This window comes from Telmatherina bonti (assembly GCF_933228915.1).
Source record: "Telmatherina bonti genome assembly, chromosome: 17".
Classification (NCBI taxonomy): domain Eukaryota; kingdom Metazoa; phylum Chordata; class Actinopteri; order Atheriniformes; family Telmatherinidae; genus Telmatherina; species Telmatherina bonti.
This window is the reverse complement of record NC_136615.1, coordinates 35033297-35053200: the sequence shown is the minus strand read 5'-3', so window position 1 is coordinate 35053200 and position 19904 is coordinate 35033297. Positions and strand designations below refer to the sequence as shown.

The 19904-nt window shown below is 55.8% G+C and overlaps 1 protein-coding gene across 1 annotated transcript in view; it reads right to left on the bottom strand.

The window, feature by feature from the left end:
• Positions 1 to 1519: 1519 nt before the first annotated feature.
• The window catches only part of dqx1 (DEAQ box RNA-dependent ATPase 1), a 40560-nt gene continuing 22175 nt past the window's right edge, over positions 1520 to 19904 (bottom strand). Inside the window, exons 5-12 of the mRNA XM_079257192.1 lie at positions 18980 to 19240; positions 18759 to 18858; positions 17091 to 17249; positions 16451 to 16642; positions 16249 to 16374; positions 4053 to 4243; positions 3770 to 3960; positions 1520 to 2017 (exon numbers count right to left, since the gene is read on the bottom strand). Of these exons, the coding sequence (XP_079113318.1) occupies positions 1810 to 2017; positions 3770 to 3960; positions 4053 to 4243; positions 16249 to 16374; positions 16451 to 16642; positions 17091 to 17249; positions 18759 to 18858; positions 18980 to 19240 (1428 nt within the window). The 3' untranslated portion in view covers positions 1520 to 1809. The remainder of the gene's footprint in view (positions 2018 to 3769; positions 3961 to 4052; positions 4244 to 16248; positions 16375 to 16450; positions 16643 to 17090; positions 17250 to 18758; positions 18859 to 18979; positions 19241 to 19904) is intronic.

Sequence of the window (19904 nt, the reverse complement as noted above, 5' to 3'; positions counted from 1 at the left end):
CGCTGCAACACAGCGGGTAATCAGCAGACCAGTGCAGTGGGATGTCGAGCTCCGCAGCAGTCTGCTAATCTAGTCTGATGGGAGTCAGGTGTGTTGCAGCAGGGAAACTCCCAACACGGGTAGGACTGCAGCCCTCCAGGACCGGAGTTGCCCCCCCACCTTCCAGAACCATAAAACTGTGAAACTGTGACCTTCAAATAGTTTAGTTCAGCTCTGTAACTTTCCCAGTAACCAGACTGGTGTTTAAACCAGTCCACACCAGCAGCAGACTGGTGTTTAAACCAGTCCACACCAGCAACCAGACTGGTGTTTAAACCAGTCCACACCAGCAGCAGACTGGTGTTTAAACCAGTCCACACCAGTAACCAGACTGGTGTTTAAACCAGTCCACACCAGTAACCAGACTGGTGTTTAAACCAGTCCACACCAGTAACCAGACTGGTGTTTAAACCAGTCCACACCAGCAGCAGACTGGTGTTTAAACCAGTCCACACCAGCAGCAGACTGGTGTTTAAACCAGTCCACACCAGTAACCAGACTGGTGTTTAAACCAGTCCACACCAGCAGCAGACTGGTGTTTAAACCAGTCCACACCAGTAACCAGACTGGTGTTTAAACCAGTCCACACCAGCAGCAGACTGGTGTTTAAACCAGTCCACACCAGCAGCAGACTGGTGTTTAAACCAGTCCACACCAGTAACCAGACTGGTGTTTAAACCAGTCCACACCAGCAGCAGACTGGTGTTTAAACCAGTCCACACCAGCAGCAGACTGGTGTTTAAACCAGTCCACACCAGTAACCAGACTGGTGTTTAAACCAGTCCACACCAGTAACCAGACTGGTGTTTAAACCAGTCCACACCAGCAGCAGACTGGTGTTTAAACCAGTCCACACCAGTAACCAGACTGGTGTTTAAACCAGTCCACACCAGCAGCAGACTGGTGTTTAAACCAGTCCACACCAGCAGCAGACTGGTGTTTAAACCAGTCCACACCAGTAACCAGACTGGTGTTTAAACCAGTCCACACCAGCAGCAGACTGGTGTTTAAACCAGTCCACACCAGTAACCAGACTGGTGTTTAAACCAGTCCACACCAGCAGCAGACTGGTGTTTAAACCAGTCCACACCAGTAACCAGACTGGTGTTTAAACCAGTCCACACCAGCAGCAGACTGGTGTTTAAACCAGTCCACACCAGCAGCAGACTGGTGTTTAAACCAGTCCACACCAGTAACCAGACTGGTGTTTAAACCAGTCCACACCAGCAGCAGACTGGTGTTTAAACCAGTCCACACCAGCAGCAGACTGGTGTTTAAACCAGTCCACACCAGTAACCAGACTGGTGTTTAAACCAGTCCACACCAGTAACCAGACTGGTGTTTAAACCAGTCCACACCAGCAGCAGACTGGTGTTTAAACCAGTCCACACCAGTAACCAGACTGGTGTTTAAACCAGTCCACACCAGCAGCAGACTGGAATGAAAGAATCTGATTCCAACCAGTTTTATTAGAGATTGTTTAACATCGATGGAGAGAATCTGGAGCAAACAGGTTCAAACTTGAGAAGGAGACGTTTTGTGGATCGTCGCTACAGTTAAAGCCAGGTGCACCGAGGTCAGAGGTCAGAAGCACACTTTCAGCTGAGCGCCGTTCTTATAAACAACCTCAGTGGTTTGTTAAAAACATCCATCTGTCTTTAAATAAGAGCTGAAAGTTCTAGAAGATAAAAAGTTTCTGTCACAGCAGCAGGGTGAGACCAGAAGTCCATTCAACCCCTGTCCCCGCCTGACGGAAGGGGGACGTCTGCGTCACTGGACCACACAGAGCTCTGTACTGGACTGACTGGGAGTCTCTCCTGGTCTATCAGTGTCTCTCAGAGTCCTGCCATGGTCATGTGACACCAGGTCCAGTTCATCTGGCGGGGCCTCCAGACTCCGGCGAAGCTCCATCAGCAGATCCTTACCGTCACTGGAAGGAAGGTTCCCTAGGTAGTACTGGGGAGCAAGGTCCACCAGCCTGCAGCAGAAACACACAGATAAGATGGAAAGATGAGAGGATGGGACCGATAATAACCAGGAGGAGGAGGAGACGACAAAATGATTCTTTTTACATCTCTTTTTTTCCACTCAAACTACATCATGGATCTGATCGGCTGGTCTCTCAAAGGATTTGATCAAATTTTCTCAACCCGAAGATCGGGCAGAGGGGAGCCCGCATGTCCTGAGGGGACGCTTCCGGCTGGATACGTTCAGGACTCATGGGCCAGGTGGAGACCGATGTGTCTGGCGGTTCTGTCCTCTGAGGACGTGGAGGATGTTTACATCTTTGGATTATTGGTGATCGGGATTCTGCTGCTTGGTGCTGGTGGAGTTCTGATCTACCTCAAGACCCGTGAGATTCTGGCAACAACTGGCAGGCTGCCTGTATTCTGTAACGGTATGGGCCGAGCTAGCAGTGCACAGACTCTTGTGTTGACCGGACTCGACCGTAAGCAGGATACCAGTCTGGTCCATACTGGTCATTTCGCCGAGGTCCCGGAGTTGGTCCACAGAATTGATAACAACATAGAGAAAATGTCTGCTAAAATCAGTGGAAATTTACCCCCCCATTCGGCTGTCTGGAGCTGCCAGCCTGAGATCTGCTATGGACTCAAGGCCGAGGGCAAATTGTTTTCCTCGCCTGGAACCCAAACAACATTCATATCTGGATTTGGCTTCCCAGCGGCCTTGGGCCGGCGCAACCCTCCCTGAGAACGGAAGAAGACATGTTCATAGATGCTCTGTCCCTCCTCAACCACCCCCAGTCCCCTCCCACATGACTCACTGCCTTCCTGGACTTTGTGTGTCTTGTTTTAGTCTGTGCTTCAGTGTATGAGGTTTTTTTTCCCCTGTATGTCCGGAGTTACATGACCTTTTTTCTCCTCGACCCCCCCCCCCCCTCCATCATCATAATGTATCTCTGTTCTTATCAGCGCCGGTAAACTGGCTGCACGGCCTAAGCTTAAGCTTGGTTCTGTATTACTCTTTTGTCATGAATGTTAGATGTCTGTGTGTCTGACCTTGGATGAGCTGGCTTGAACTCTGAATTTCCCCTCGGGGATGAATAAAGTATCTTTGATTTGATTTGATTTGAAAAAAAATAATACTGAGACAAACAGGAAAAGAGAAGGAGCAGCAGAAAGAGGAGGATGAGTGAGAAAAGGAAGTAAGACTAGAAGTAATAAGTTTTTGGACACTTTCCCATTAAATCCAAGTGAAAAGTGTCCCAGAACTTATGATCTACAGTGTATAAGAAGAAAGATGAAAGGAAAGAAGAAAAGTATCAAGAAGAACATGAAAAAGAAGAATATAACATGAAGAATAAAAGAAGAATATAACATGAAAAAGAAGTAAAGAGAAAAGAACAAGGAAGAAGAAGAAGAAAGGAAGAACATATGTAGAAACAGAAGAAGAACAAACAGGAACAGAGAAAATGTTGCAGGAAGAAGACCCAGAAGAAGTCCAGGGAGAAGAATATGAAGGAATGCTCTAAAAACAAGTTTGTTTGTTTGTGTAAAACAAAAAACAACAATAAGTGCGTGTTTGTGGAGTGAGAGCAGCGCTAATCCTCCTGCTGTTGCGACCAGGAAGCTGGAAACCGCTGGTGAAGGACAACGTTGTCAGGCCTGCAGGCCGCTCCCTGCAAATCAACTCCAGGTCCAGGGAAAGCTGGAGGTCTGGGTCAGAACCATGTGCCAGTTTAAAGCCACTATGTGGAGGTCTGACTCACATCTGAGGATGGACTTCGGAGGCGATGCGGATGCAGTTGTCGCAGGAGACGGTGAACTCGTGGTAGAGGACCCAGGTTGGGGGGGCGGGGCACGGCTGGCGACAGAGGTAGGAGGAGAAAGGATGAAGGTGGGCCACATGGCGGTGAGTCAGCAGGAGGTAGTTCCCAGAACCATCCACATCATGAGCAACCTGAGGAGAGGAGGAGAAGGAGGCGATGAAGGAAGCGATGAAGGAGACGAGGAAGCAGCAGCTGGACCAGGAACAAGACCAACATCACTCACTTTGAGGAAGAAGCCTGAGATAAGAGCACGTTTGATGTTTGTGCAGTTGTCTTGGCAACCAAAAGCAGGAGGGGAAACAGGAAGCTCAATGCGCTGCATGACCTCCAGTAGCTCCGCCCTGATCACCACAGCCAATCGTAAGGCAGCGTGACTGAGGAAGCTGGCTGCGCACCACGCCTCATCCTGATTGTCTGAAACCACAGCAAAACCCTGCATGATGTCATCATCCCGTCATGTCGTCATCCCGTCATGCCGTCATGTCGTCATGCCGTCGTGTCGTCATCCCGTCATGTCGTCATCCCGTCGTGTCGTCATCCCGTCGTGTCGTCATCCCGTCATGTCGTCATCCCGTCATGCCGTCATGTCGTCATGCCGTCATGTCGTCATCCCGTCGTGTCGTCATCCCGTCGTGTCGTCATCCCGTCGTGTCGTCATCCCGTCATGTCGTCATCCCGTCATGCCATCTTGTCGTCATGCCGTCATGTCGTCGTGTCGTCATGCCGTCGTGTCGTCATCCCGTCGTGTCGTCATCCCGTAGTGTCGTCATCCCGTCATGCCGTCATGTCGTCATCCCGTCATGCCGTCGTGTCGTCATCCCGTCGTGTCGTCATCCCGTCATGCCGTCATGTCGTCATGCCGTCATGTCGTCATCCCGTCGTGTCGTCATCCCGTCGTGTCGTCATCCCGTCATGTCGTCATCCCGTCATGCCATCTTGTCGTCATGCCGTCATGTCGTCGTGTCGTCATGCCGTCGTGTCGTCATCCCGTCGTGTCGTCATCCCGTAGTGTCGTCATCCCCTCATGTCGTCATCCCCCTCATGTCGTCATCCCGTCATGCCATCTTGTCGTCATGCCGTCATGTCGTCATCCCGTCGTGTCGTCATCCCGTCGTGTCGTCATCCCGTCATGTCGTCATCCCGTCATGCCGTCTTGTCGTCATGCCGTCATGTCGTCATGTCGTCATCCCGTCGTGTCGTCATCCCGTCGTGTCGTCATCCCGTCATGTCGTCATCCCCTCATGTCGTCATCCCGTCATGCCGTCTTGTCGTCATGCCGTCGTGTCGTCATCCCGTCGTGTCGTCATGTCGTCATCCCGTCGTGTCGTCATCCCGTCGTGTCGTCATCCCGTCATGTCGTCATCCCCTCATGTCGTCATCCCGTCATGCCGTCTTGTCGTCATGCCGTCGTGTCGTCATCCCGTCGTGTCGTCATCCCGTCGTGTCGTCATCCCGTCATGCCGTCTTGTCGTCATGCCGTCGTGTCGTCATCCCGTCGTGTCGTCATCCCGTCGTGTCGTCATCCCGTCGTGTCGTCATCCCGTCATGTCGTCATCCCGTCATGTCGTCATCCCCTCATGTCTGCATCCCGTCATGCCATCTTGTCGTCATCCCGTCATGTCGTCATCCCATCGTGTCGTCATCCCGTCATGCCATCTTGTCGTCATCCCGTCATGTCGTCATCCCGTCTTGTCGTCATCCCGTCGTGTCGTCATCCCGTCGTGTCGTCATCCCGTCGTGTCGTCATCCCCTCATGTCGTCATCCCCTCATGCCGTCTTGTCGTCATCCCGTCATGTCTGCATCCCGTCATGTCTGCATCCCGTCGTGTCTGCATCCCGTCGTGTCGTCATCCCGTCGTGTCGTCATCCCGTCATGTCGTCATCCCGTCATGTCGTCATCCCGTCGTGTCGTCATCCCGTCATGCCGTCTTGTCGTCATCCCGTCGTGTCTGCATCCCGTCGTGTCGTCATCCCGTCATGCCGTCATGTCGTCATCCCGTCATGCCGTCATGTCGTCATCCCGTCATGTCTGCATCCCGTCGTGTCTGCATCCCGTCGTGTCTGCATCCCGTCGTGTCGTCATCCCGTCATCCCGTCATGTCGTCATCCCGTCATGTCGTCATCCCGTCGTGTCTGCATCCCGTCATGTCGTCATCCCGTCATGTCGTCATCCCGTCATGTCTGCATCCCGTCATGTCTGCATCCCGTCGTGTCTGCATCCCGTCGTGTCGTCATCCCGTCATGCCGTCATGTCGTCATCCCGTCATGTCGTCATCCCGTCATGTCTGCATCCCGTCATGTCTGCATCCCGTCATCCCGTCATGTCGTCATCCCGTCATGTCGTCATCCCGTCATGTCGTCATCCCGTCATGTCTGCATCCCGTCATCCCGTCATGTCGTCATCCCGTCGTGTCGTCATCCCGTCGTGTCGTCATCCCGTCGTGTCGTCATCCCGTCATGTCGTCATCCCGTCATGTCGTCATCCCCTCATGTCGTCATCCCGTCATGCCATCTTGTCGTCATCCCGTCATGTCTGCATCCCGTCGTGTCGTCATCCCGTCATGCCATCTTGTCGTCATCCCGTCATGTCGTCATCCCGTCTTGTCGTCATCCCGTCGTGTCGTCATCCCGTCGTGTCGTCATCCCGTCGTGTCGTCATCCCCTCATGTCGTCATCCCCTCATGCCGTCTTGTCGTCATCCCGTCATGTCTGCATCCCGTCATGTCTGCATCCCGTCGTGTCTGCATCCCGTCGTGTCGTCATCCCGTCATGTCTGCATCCCGTCATGTCTGCATCCCGTCGTGTCTGCATCCCGTCGTGTCGTCATCCCGTCATGCCATCTTGTCGTCATCCCGTCATGTCTGCATCCCGTCATGTCGTCATGCCGTCGTGTCGTCATCCCCTCATGTCTGCATCCCTTCATGTCGTCATCCCGTCGTGTCGTCATCCCGTCATGTCGTCATCCCTTCATGTCGTCATCCCCTCATGTCTGCATCCCTTCATGTCGTCATCCCGTCGTGTCGTCATCCCGTCTTGTCGTCATCCCGTCATGTCATCTTGTCGTCATGCCGTCATGTCGTCATCCCGTCATGTCGTCATCCCGTCGTGTCGTCTTGTCGTCATCCCGTCATGTCGTCATCCCGTCGTGTCGTCTTGTCGTCATGCCGTCATGTCATCTTGTCGTCATGCCGTCATGTCGTCATCCCGTCATGTCGTCATCCCGTCGTGTCGTCTTGTCGTCATCCCGTCATGTCGTCATCCCCTCGTGTCGTCATCCCGTCGTGTCGTCTTGTCGTCATCCCGTCGTGTCGTCATCCCGTCGTGTCGTCTTGTCGTCATCCCCTCATGTCGTCATCCCGTCGTGTCGTCATCCCGTCGTGTCGTCATCCAGTCGTGTCGTCATCCCGTCGTGTCGTCATCCCGTCATGTCGTCATCCCCCTCATGTCGTCATCCGGTCATGCCATCTTGTCGTCATGCCGTCATGTCGTCATCCCGTCGTGTCGTCATCCCGTCGTGTCGTCTTGTCGTCATCCCGTCATGTCGTCATCCCGTCGTGTCGTCATCCCGTCGTGTCGTCTTGTCGTCATGCCGTCATGTCATCTTGTCGTCATGCCGTCATGTCGTCATCCCGTCGTGTCGTCATCCCGTCGTGTCGTCATCCCCTCATGTCGTCATCCCGTCGTGTCGTCATCCCGTCGTGTCGTCATCCCGTCATGTCGTCATCCCGTCGTGTCGTCTTGTCGTCATCCCGTCATGTCGTCATCCCGTCGTGTCGTCATCCCGTCGTGTCGTCTTGTCGTCATGCCGTCATGTCATCTTGTCGTCATGCCGTCATGTCGTCATCCCGTCGTGTCGTCATCCCGTCGTGTCGTCATCCCGTCATGTCGTCATCCCGTCATGTCGTCATCCCGTCGTGTCGTCATCCCGTCGTGTCGTCTTGTCGTCATGCCGTCATGTCATCTTGTCGTCATGCCGTCATGTCGTCATCCCGTCGTGTCGTCATCCCGTCATGTCGTCATCCCCTCATGTCGTCATCCCGTCGTGTCGTCATCCCCTCATGTCGTCATCCAGTCGTGTCGTCATCCCGTCGTGTCGTCATCCCGTCATGTCGTCATCCCCCTCATGTCGTCATCCGGTCATGCCATCTTGTCGTCATGCCGTCATGTCGTCATCCCGTCGTGTCGTCATCCCGTCGTGTCGTCTTGTCGTCATCCCGTCATGTCGTCATCCCGTCGTGTCGTCATCCCGTCGTGTCGTCTTGTCGTCATGCCGTCATGTCATCTTGTCGTCATGCCGTCATGTCGTCATCCCGTCATGTCGTCATCCCGTCGTGTCGTCTTGTCGTCATCCCGTCGTGTCGTCATCCCGTCGTGTCGTCTTGTCGTCATCCCCTCATGTCGTCATCCCGTCGTGTCGTCATCCCGTCATGCCATCTTGTCGTCATGCCGTCATGTCGTCATCCCGTCATGTCGTCATCCCGTCGTGTCGTCATCCAGTCGTGTCGTCATCCCGTCGTGTCGTCATCCCGTCATGTCGTCATCCCCCTCATGTCGTCATCCCGTCATGCCATCTTGTCGTCATGCCGTCATGTCGTCATCCCGTCGTGTCGTCATCCCGTCGTGTCGTCTTGTCGTCATCCCGTCATGTCGTCATCCCGTCGTGTCGTCATCCCGTCGTGTCGTCTTGTCGTCATCCCCTCATGTCGTCATCCCGTCGTGTCGTCATCCCATCATGTCTGCATCCCGTCGTGTCGTCGTGTCGTCATGTCGTCGTGTCGTCATCCCGTCGTGTCGTCATCCCGTCGTGTCGTCGTGTCGTCATCCCGTCGTGTCGTCATCCCGTCGTGTCGTCATCCCGTCGTGTCGTCATCCCGTCGTGTCGTCATCCCGTCGTGTCGTCTTGTCGTCATCCCCTCATGTCGTCATCCCCTCATGTCGTCATCCCGTCGTGTCGTCATCCCGTCGTGTCGTCATCCCCTCATGTCGTCATCCCGTCGTGTCGTCATCCCCTCATGTCGTCATTCCGTCGTGTCGTCATCCCGTCGTGTCGTCATCCCCTCGTGTCGTCATTCCGTCGTGTCGTCATCCCGTCGTGTCGTCATCCCGTCGTGTCGTCATCCCGTCGTGTCGTCATCCCCTCATGTCGTCATCCCCTCGTATCGTCATCCCCTCATGTCGTCATCCCGTCGTGTCGTCATTCCGTCGTGTCGTCATCCCCTCATGTCGTCATCCCGTCGTGTCGTCATCCCCTCATGTCGTCATCCCGTCATGTCGTCATCCCCTCATGTCGTCATCCCGTCATGTCGTCATCCCCTCATGTCGTCATCCCGTCGTGTCGTCATCCCCTCATGTCGTCATCCCCTCGTATCGTCATCCCCTCATGTCGTCATCCCGTCGTGTCGTCATCCCGTCATCCCCTCATGTCGTCATCCCCTCATGTCGTCATCCCGTCGTGTCGTCATCCCCTCGTGTCGTCATCCCCTCGTGTCGTCATCCCGTCGTGTCGTCATCCCGTCGTGTCGTCATCCCCTCATGTCGTCATCCCGTCATGTCGTCATCCCCTCGTGTCGTCATCCCGTCGTGTCGTCATCCCGTCGTGTCGTCATCCCCTCGTGTCGTCATCCCCTCGTGTCGTCATCCCGTCGTGTCGTCATCCCCTCGTGTCGTCATCCCCTCGTGTCGTCATCCCCTCATGTCGTCATCCCCTCATGTCGTCATCCCCTCATGTCGTCATCCCCTCATGTCGTCATCCCGTCGTGTCGTCATCCCGTCGTGTCGTCATCCCCTCATGTCGTCATCCCGTCGTGTCGTCATCCCCTCATGTCGTCATCCCCTCATGTCGTCATCCCCTCATGTCGTCATCCCGTCGTGTCGTCATCCCCTCATGTCGTCATCCCCTCATGTCGTCATCCCGTCGTGTCGTCATCCCGTCATCCCCTCATGTCGTCATCCCCTCATGTCGTCATCCCGTCGTGTCGTCATCCCCTCATGTCGTCATCCCGTCGTGTCGTCATCCCGTCGTGTCGTCATCCCCTCATGTCGTCATCCCCTCATGTCGTCATCCCCTCATGTCGTCATCCCGTCGTGTCGTCATCCCGTCGTGTCGTCATCCCCTCGTGTCGTCATCCCGTCGTGTCGTCATCCCGTCGTGTCGTCATCCCGTCGTGTCGTCATCCCGTCGTGTCGTCATCCCGTCGTGTCGTCATCCCCTCGTGTCGTCATCCCCTCATGTCGTCATCCCGTCGTGTCGTCATCCCCTCATGTCGTCATCCCCTCGTGTCGTCATCCCCTCCTGTCGTCATCCCCTCATGTCGTCATCCCGTCGTGTCGTCATCCCCTCATGTCGTCATCCCGTCGTGTCGTCATCCCGTCGTGTCGTCATCCCCTCATGTCGTCATCCCCTCATGTCGTCATCCCCTCGTGTCGTCATCCCCTCGTGTCGTCATCCCCTCGTGTCGTCATCCCCTCATGTCGTCATCCCGTCGTGTCGTCATCCCCTCGTGTCGTCATCCCCTCATGTCGTCATCCCGTCGTGTCGTCATCCCGTCGTGTCGTCATCCCCTCGTGTCGTCATCCCCTCGTGTCGTCATCCCCTCATGTCGTCATCCCGTCATGTCGTCATCCCCTCATGTCGTCATCCCGTCGTGTCGTCATCCCCTCATGTCGTCATCCCGTCGTGTCGTCATCCCCTCATGTCGTCATCCCGTCGTGTCGTCATCCCGTCGTGTCGTCATCCCCTCGTGTCGTCATCCCCTCGTGTCGTCATCCCCTCGTGTCGTCATCCCCTCGTGTCGTCATCCCCTCATGTCGTCATCCCGTCGTGTCGTCATCCCCTCATGTCGTCATCCCCTCATGTCGTCATCCCCTCATGTCGTCATCCCGTCGTGTCGTCATCCCCTCATGTCGTCATCCCCTCATGTCGTCATCCCCTCGTGTCGTCATCCCGTCGTGTCGTCATCCCGTCGTGTCGTCATCCCGTCGTGTCGTCATCCCCTCGTGTCGTCATCCCCTCGTGTCGTCATCCCCTCGTGTCGTCATCCCCTCGTGTCGTCATCCCGTCGTGTCGTCATCCCGTCGTGTCGTCATCCCCTCATGTCGTCATCCCGTCGTGTCGTCATCCCCTCATGTCGTCATCCCCTCATGTCGTCATCCCCTCGTGTCGTCATCCCGTCGTGTCGTCATCCCGTCGTGTCGTCATCCCGTCGTGTCGTCATCCCCTCGTGTCGTCATCCCGTCGTGTCGTCATCCCCTCGTGTCGTCATCCCCTCGTGTCGTCATCCCCTCGTGTCGTCATCCCCTCGTGTCGTCATCCCCTCGTGTCGTCATCCCCTCGTGTCGTCATCCCCTCGTGTCGTCATCCCCTCGTGTCGTCATCCCCTCGTGTCGTCATCCCGTCGTGTCGTCATCCCGTCGTGTCGTCATCCCGTCGTGTCGTCATCCCCTCGTGTCGTCATCCCGTCGTGTCGTCATCCCCTCATGTCGTCATCCCCTCGTGTCGTCATCCCGTCGTGTCGTCATCCCGTCGTGTCGTCATCCCGTCGTGTCGTCATCCCCTCGTGTCGTCATCCCGTCGTGTCGTCATCCCCTCATGTCGTCATCCCGTCGTGTCGTCATCCCGTCGTGTCGTCATCCCCTCGTGTCGTCATCCCGTCGTGTCGTCATCCCCTCATGTCGTCATCCCCTCATGTCGTCATCCCCTCATGTCGTCATCCCCTCATGTCGTCATCCCGTCGTGTCGTCATCCCGTCGTGTCGTCATCCCGTCGTGTCGTCATCCCCTCGTGTCGTCATCCCGTCGTGTCGTCATCCCGTCGTGTCGTCATCCCCTCGTGTCGTCATCCCCTCATGTCGTCATCCCCTCATGTCGTCATCCCCTCATGTCGTCATCCCGTCGTGTCGTCATCCCGTCGTGTCGTCATCCCCTCGTGTCGTCATCCCGTCGTGTCGTCATCCCCTCATGTCGTCATCCCCTCATGTCGTCATCCCGTCGTGTCGTCATCCCGTCGTGTCGTCATCCCCTCATGTCGTCATCCCGTCGTGTCGTCATCCCGTCGTGTCGTCATCCCGTCGTGTCGTCATCCCCTCGTGTCGTCATCCCCTCATGTCGTCATCCCCTCATGTCGTCATCCCGTCGTGTCGTCATCCCCTCGTGTCGTCATCCCCTCATGTCGTCATCCCCTCATGTCGTCATCCCGTCGTGTCGTCATCCCCTCGTGTCGTCATCCCCTCATGTCGTCATCCCCTCATGTCGTCATCCCCTCATGTCGTCATCCCGTCGTGTCGTCATCCCGTCGTGTCGTCATCCCCTCATGTCGTCATCCCGTCGTGTCGTCATCCCGTCGTGTCGTCATCCCCTCGTGTCGTCATCCCGTCGTGTCGTCATCCCCTCATGTCGTCATCCCCTCATGTCGTCATCCCGTCGTGTCGTCATCCCGTCGTGTCGTCATCCCCTCGTGTCGTCATCCCGTCGTGTCGTCATCCCCTCATGTCGTCATCCCCTCATGTCGTCATCCCGTCGTGTCGTCATCCCGTCGTGTCGTCATCCCCTCGTGTCGTCATCCCGTCGTGTCGTCATCCCCTCATGTCGTCATCCCCTCATGTCGTCATCCCGTCGTGTCGTCATCCCGTCGTGTCGTCATCCCCTCGTGTCGTCATCCCGTCGTGTCGTCATCCCCTCGTGTCGTCATCCCGTCATGTCGTCATCCCCTCATGTCGTCATCCCCTCATGTCGTCATCCCCTCGTGTCGTCATCCCGTCGTGTCGTCATCCCGTCGTGTCGTCATCCCCTCGTGTCGTCATCCCGTCGTGTCGTCATCCCCTCATGTCGTCATCCCGTCGTGTCGTCATCCCGTCGTGTCGTCATCCCGTCGTGTCGTCATCCCCTCATGTCGTCATCCCCTCATGTCGTCATCCCCTCATGTCGTCATCCCCTCGTGTCGTCATCCCGTCGTGTCGTCATCCCGTCGTGTCGTCATCCCGTCGTGTCGTCATCCCCTCGTGTCGTCATCCCCTCATGTCGTCATCCCCTCGTGTCGTCATCCCGTCGTGTCGTCATCCCGTCGTGTCGTCATCCCCTCGTGTCGTCATCCCCTCATGTCGTCATCCCCTCATGTCGTCATCCCGTCGTGTCGTCATCCCGTCGTGTCGTCATCCCCTCGTGTCGTCATCCCGTCGTGTCGTCATCCCCTCATGTCGTCATCCCCTCATGTCGTCATCCCGTCGTGTCGTCATCCCGTCGTGTCGTCATCCCCTCATGTCGTCATCCCGTCGTGTCGTCATCCCGTCGTGTCGTCATCCCCTCGTGTCGTCATCCCGTCGTGTCGTCATCCCCTCATGTCGTCATCCCGTCGTGTCGTCATCCCGTCGTGTCGTCATCCCGTCGTGTCGTCATCCCGTCGTGTCGTCATCCCCTCGTGTCGTCATCCCCTCGTGTCGTCATCCCCTCATGTCGTCATCCCCTCGTGTCGTCATCCCGTCGTGTCGTCATCCCGTCGTGTCGTCATCCCCTCATGTCGTCATCCCCTCGTGTCGTCATCCCGTCGTGTCGTCATCCCGTCGTGTCGTCATCCCGTCGTGTCGTCATCCCCTCATGTCGTCATCCCGTCGTGTCGTCATCCCCTCATGTCGTCATCCCCTCATGTCGTCATCCCCTCATGTCGTCATCCCCTCATGTCGTCATCCCCTCGTGTCGTCATCCCGTCGTGTCGTCATCCCGTCGTGTCGTCATCCCGTCGTGTCGTCATCCCGTCGTGTCGTCATCCCGTCATGTCGTCATCCCGTCGTGTCGTCATCCCGTCGTGTCGTCATCCCCTCATGTCGTCATCCCCTCATGTCGTCATCCCCTCGTGTCGTCATCCCGTCGTGTCGTCATCCCGTCGTGTCGTCATCCCCTCATGTCGTCATCCCCTCGTGTCGTCATCCCGTCGTGTCGTCATCCCGTCGTGTCGTCATCCCGTCGTGTCGTCATCCCCTCATGTCGTCATCCCGTCGTGTCGTCATCCCCTCATGTCGTCATCCCCTCATGTCGTCATCCCCTCATGTCGTCATCCCCTCATGTCGTCATCCCGTCGTGTCGTCATCCCGTCGTGTCGTCATCCCGTCGTGTCGTCATCCCGTCGTGTCGTCATCCCGTCGTGTCGTCATCCCATCATGTCTGCATCCCCTCATGTCGTCATCCCGTCATGTCGTCATCCCGTCGTGTCGTCATCCCGTCGTGTCGTCATCCCGTCGTGTCGTCATCCCATCATGTCGTCATCCCGTCGTGTCGTCATCCCCTCATGTCGTCATCCCCTCATGTCGTCATCCCGTCGTGTCGTCATCCCCTCGTGTCGTCATCCCCTCATGTCGTCATCCCCTCATGTCGTCATCCCCTCATGTCGTCATCCCGTCGTGTCGTCATCCCGTCGTGTCGTCATCCCCTCATGTCGTCATCCCGTCGTGTCGTCATCCCGTCGTGTCGTCATCCCCTCGTGTCGTCATCCCGTCGTGTCGTCATCCCCTCATGTCGTCATCCCCTCATGTCGTCATCCCGTCGTGTCGTCATCCCGTCGTGTCGTCATCCCCTCGTGTCGTCATCCCGTCGTGTCGTCATCCCCTCATGTCGTCATCCCCTCATGTCGTCATCCCGTCGTGTCGTCATCCCGTCGTGTCGTCATCCCCTCGTGTCGTCATCCCGTCGTGTCGTCATCCCCTCATGTCGTCATCCCCTCATGTCGTCATCCCGTCGTGTCGTCATCCCGTCGTGTCGTCATCCCCTCGTGTCGTCATCCCGTCGTGTCGTCATCCCCTCGTGTCGTCATCCCGTCATGTCGTCATCCCCTCATGTCGTCATCCCCTCATGTCGTCATCCCCTCGTGTCGTCATCCCGTCGTGTCGTCATCCCGTCGTGTCGTCATCCCCTCGTGTCGTCATCCCGTCGTGTCGTCATCCCCTCATGTCGTCATCCCGTCGTGTCGTCATCCCGTCGTGTCGTCATCCCGTCGTGTCGTCATCCCCTCATGTCGTCATCCCCTCATGTCGTCATCCCCTCATGTCGTCATCCCCTCGTGTCGTCATCCCGTCGTGTCGTCATCCCGTCGTGTCGTCATCCCGTCGTGTCGTCATCCCCTCGTGTCGTCATCCCCTCATGTCGTCATCCCCTCGTGTCGTCATCCCGTCGTGTCGTCATCCCGTCGTGTCGTCATCCCCTCGTGTCGTCATCCCCTCATGTCGTCATCCCCTCATGTCGTCATCCCGTCGTGTCGTCATCCCGTCGTGTCGTCATCCCCTCGTGTCGTCATCCCGTCGTGTCGTCATCCCCTCATGTCGTCATCCCCTCATGTCGTCATCCCGTCGTGTCGTCATCCCGTCGTGTCGTCATCCCCTCATGTCGTCATCCCGTCGTGTCGTCATCCCGTCGTGTCGTCATCCCCTCGTGTCGTCATCCCGTCGTGTCGTCATCCCCTCGTGTCGTCATCCCGTCGTGTCGTCATCCCGTCGTGTCGTCATCCCGTCGTGTCGTCATCCCGTCGTGTCGTCATCCCCTCGTGTCGTCATCCCCTCGTGTCGTCATCCCCTCATGTCGTCATCCCCTCGTGTCGTCATCCCGTCGTGTCGTCATCCCGTCGTGTCGTCATCCCCTCATGTCGTCATCCCCTCGTGTCGTCATCCCGTCGTGTCGTCATCCCGTCGTGTCGTCATCCCGTCGTGTCGTCATCCCCTCGTGTCGTCATCCCGTCGTGTCGTCATCCCCTCATGTCGTCATCCCCTCATGTCGTCATCCCCTCATGTCGTCATCCCCTCGTGTCGTCATCCCCTCGTGTCGTCATCCCGTCGTGTCGTCATCCCGTCGTGTCGTCATCCCGTCGTGTCGTCATCCCGTCGTGTCGTCATCCCGTCATGTCGTCATCCCGTCGTGTCGTCATCCCGTCGTGTCGTCATCCCCTCATGTCGTCATCCCCTCATGTCGTCATCCCCTCGTGTCGTCATCCCGTCGTGTCGTCATCCCGTCGTGTCGTCATCCCCTCATGTCGTCATCCCCTCGTGTCGTCATCCCGTCGTGTCGTCATCCCGTCGTGTCGTCATCCCGTCGTGTCGTCATCCCCTCATGTCGTCATCCCGTCGTGTCGTCATCCCCTCATGTCGTCATCCCCTCATGTCGTCATCCCCTCATGTCGTCATCCCCTCATGTCGTCATCCCGTCGTGTCGTCATCCCGTCGTGTCGTCATCCCGTCGTGTCGTCATCCCGTCGTGTCGTCATCCCGTCGTGTCGTCATCCCATCATGTCTGCATCCCCTCATGTCGTCATCCCGTCATGTCGTCATCCCGTCGTGTCGTCATCCCGTCGTGTCGTCATCCCGTCGTGTCGTCATCCCATCATGTCTGCATCCCCTCCCTGTATCCTAGCGACCTCTAGACTCTCGCCAGGCGTGCATACGTACGCTCCATGAAGGCATTGTAAACGTTGATGAGGGTCATGTGATCTCCCTCTGCGTGCATCAGAGGCCTCCAGAGAGCCACCGCCGCCTCTTCTCTGCTGCTTTCTGCAGCCATGAAGCAGCTTGGAGCTGAAACAACAAACACCTGCACTGTAAAGGAACCGTAGTAAACCAACCAATGAGAAGGTGTGCTTTCCGGGTTTACCTGTGAGCATGGCGGCGATGGTGAGCAGCTCATCCACGCAGTCGTACTCACAGGCAGCAATCAGCGCTTTAGCCAGCGGGGGCTCCAGGGGCAGCTCCGACATGATGATGCCCACCTCCGACAGATTGCCATCATCATCCAGAGCTGCCAGATAGTCCAGGTCCTCCAAGGCCTGCATTAAAGCCTCTGGGGCTGGACAGGGGGGGGGGGGGCGAATGCAGATCCAAACACAGAAACACGTTCATATGATGCAGAGGTTTCATGTAAAATGAATGTATGAACAGATAAAGCAGCATAAACAACCAGAAGTGTGTAGAAATAACACACACAGATGACCAAGCCTTTTCACGTCTGAAACACACACACACACACACACACACACACACACACACACACACACACACACACACACACACACACACACACACACACATTGTTTCCACACGTCTTCCTGCTACTATCTACCTGCTGTCCTCACTAAAGCACCTGGAGGCAAGTCTCACAGAAATGGAAGAACACATTCATCCCATTGGGGTGGGAGGTACGCTGCTTGGTCTGCCTGTAAACCTCCAGTCTAGAGAAACCTGCTGGTGAGGCTGAGGATGTCATGTGATACATGACTGTCCAGGGAGAGAGGTACCTGGTCTGTCCAGGAACTTGCACTGTCCCATGTCTGCTATGTCGAGCCTTTTCAGCAACAGCACCAAGTGGCTGAGATTCTCCTCCATCACTCCCGGACAACGAGCCTCCTGCATGCCTTCATCATACAGAGACTGGGGGTAGAGACGGAGACACAGACCTACGTCCAACCCAGAGAAAGAAAACTGGATCAGAATAAATGGAAGCAGGACCTCAGCTCCAGAAACACTGTCAAACAGAATGTCATGATTTCTGCACGTCGTCTCGGTTTTTATTCCCAGCAGAACATTAACAACGGATCAGATGATGAAACTGAGAAGCTTTTGCACACAGGTGTCGAACTCCAGTCCTCAAGGGCCGAAAAGCTGCAGGTTTTTGTTGTCTCCATGCTCCAACACACCTGACTGACATTAATAAACAGGTTGACAAGAAGCTGCTGGATCCGTTTTATTTGAATCAGCTGTGTTGGTGGCGGGAAACAACAAAAACCTGCTGGATACCGGCCCTCCAGGACTGGAGTTTGACACCCCTGCGTTAGCAGATCAGGAAGCTTTTTGGATCTTATGGTGACACATCTGTAAAAAGTTGGAACAGGAGGGAAAAAGTTATTAATACAACTTTTATTAATAACCTTATAAATACTTTGTTGTTAAATGTTTCAGGAGAAACAACTGGGGGAGCATCCGACTGCTAATCAGGTTAATCAGCAGCAGGTCAGTAGGATGGCTGGATTTCGGAGAGGCAGAGTCTCTCAGGTGGGAAGATGGACAGATGTTCACCAGTCGGAGACAAACTGGTCCCTCCATCTACAGTTTGCCCTGGACAGCATGGACGGTGTGTCCTGCAGACTAAAGAGGAGAGGGAGCATCCAGCTTGTTATCAGCCTGCATCTCTGATGGGATGGGGTTGCATTAGTGCCGATGGCGTGGGCAGCTTCCACATCTGGGAAGCTCCATCAATGCTGAAACATCTGCTCCCATCCAGACAACGTCTCTTTCAGGGAAGACCTTCCACCACGCTGGACCACATCCTGATGGTGGAACAGGAGAACTGGTCCAGCAGGACCATGCTGGACCACATCCTGATGGTGGAACAGGAGAACCGGTCCAGCAGGACCACGCTGGACCACATCCTGATGGTGGAACAGGAGAACTGGTCCAGCAGGACCACGCTGGACCACATCCTGATGGTGGAACAGGAGAACTGTCATCCAACTGTTTTAACCAGTACAGAACATCTGGAGCTTCATGGAAGCAGCTGGAATCCTGCATCAGACCAGAACAGGAAGAACTCCTGGAACTGGTCTCCTCACTTCCCAGATGTTTCCAGACAGATGTGGAGATGCTAACGATGCTAAACATCATCCTGGAGCGACTTTTTACAGCCAGAAATTCCTAAATTCAGCTCATATTTTCAAAGTAAAGGTGAAATTTCTCAGTTTCATTCTGTCATTTTCTTCTGGGAATGAAAAAGTGGGTCGAAGGGATTTGTAAACGTTGAACTGTGCTTTTCTTTCCATTAAAAACAGGTTTCGCATCTCTTCTCATATTGATTCAGTGTCGTAGAGCGTCCGTCGCTGTCTCCGTGACGATGCCAAAGCCCGATATTTTACAGGGCTATGTTCTTGTGAGACCAGTTGCCATGGTAACAGCAGGAACCTCCGACCTACCTGGAAGGGGGCTGTTGACCCTCTCGGTCCTCATGTCAGCCTGCCGTTTGCTGATGGTCCTCAGGACCTGAGAGTTGGCTCTGATTTGTGGATTATAAACCTGTTGCAGAATAAAGAGTCAGACTTTTCCCCTGAACTCCGACGTCAGCAGCAGCTTCAGGAGAAACACCAGGAGCGTCATGCTCACATTCCAGACCTGCTCCATGTCAACATGTACTCACAGATCTGAGCTGCAGGCCCGTGTCTATGACGTAGCGAGTTCCCTGCAGGGAGAAGGACGCCTCCGCCAGCGCATCAGTCAGGATGACCTTCCTTTTGACACCTTCCTCAGAGACGTCGCTCTCCGCCTCGCGGTCAGACTCGTAGACCCGCTGGGTCTGTCCACCCAGCCCCGCGTGGAGGGGCAGAAACCGTAGAGACCCCAGCTGAGGACTCAGGGACACACACTCCTTCTCCAGCAAAGCCACACACTCCTCGATCTCCTGTAGGAGACAGGAAACAGGACGCTCAGACAGACAGACAGACATTCAGGACTTACAGCTGGTCTGAAAGGTTTAATGTGCACGGAAGAGTTTCATTCACTGAACGTGAGAAAGTACAGAAACCCGGGACAGAAACCCTGGGACAGACACCCCGGACAGAAACCCTGGGACAGAAACCAGGGACAGAAACCCTGGGACAGAAACCTGGGACAGAAACCCTGGGACAGAAACCCGGGACAGAAACCCTGGGACAGAAACCCTGGGACAGAAACCTGGGACAGAAACCCTGGGACGGAAACCCTGGGACAGAAACCCTGGGACAGAAACCCTGGGACAGAAACCTGGGACAGAAACCCTGGGACGGAAACCAGGGACAGAAACCCCGGACAGAAACCCTGGACAGAAACCCCAGACAGAAACCCTGGGACAGAAACCCTGGGACAGAAACCCGGGACAGAAACCCTGGGACAGAAACCCTGGGACAGAAACCCGGGACAGAAACCCTGGGACAGAAACCCTGGGACAGAAACCCCGGACAGAAACCCTGGGACAGAAACCAGGGACAGAAACCCTGGGACAGAAACCCCGGACAGAAACCCTGGGACAGAAACCAGGGACAGAAACCCTGGACAGAAACCCTGGGACAGAAACCCTGGACAGAAAC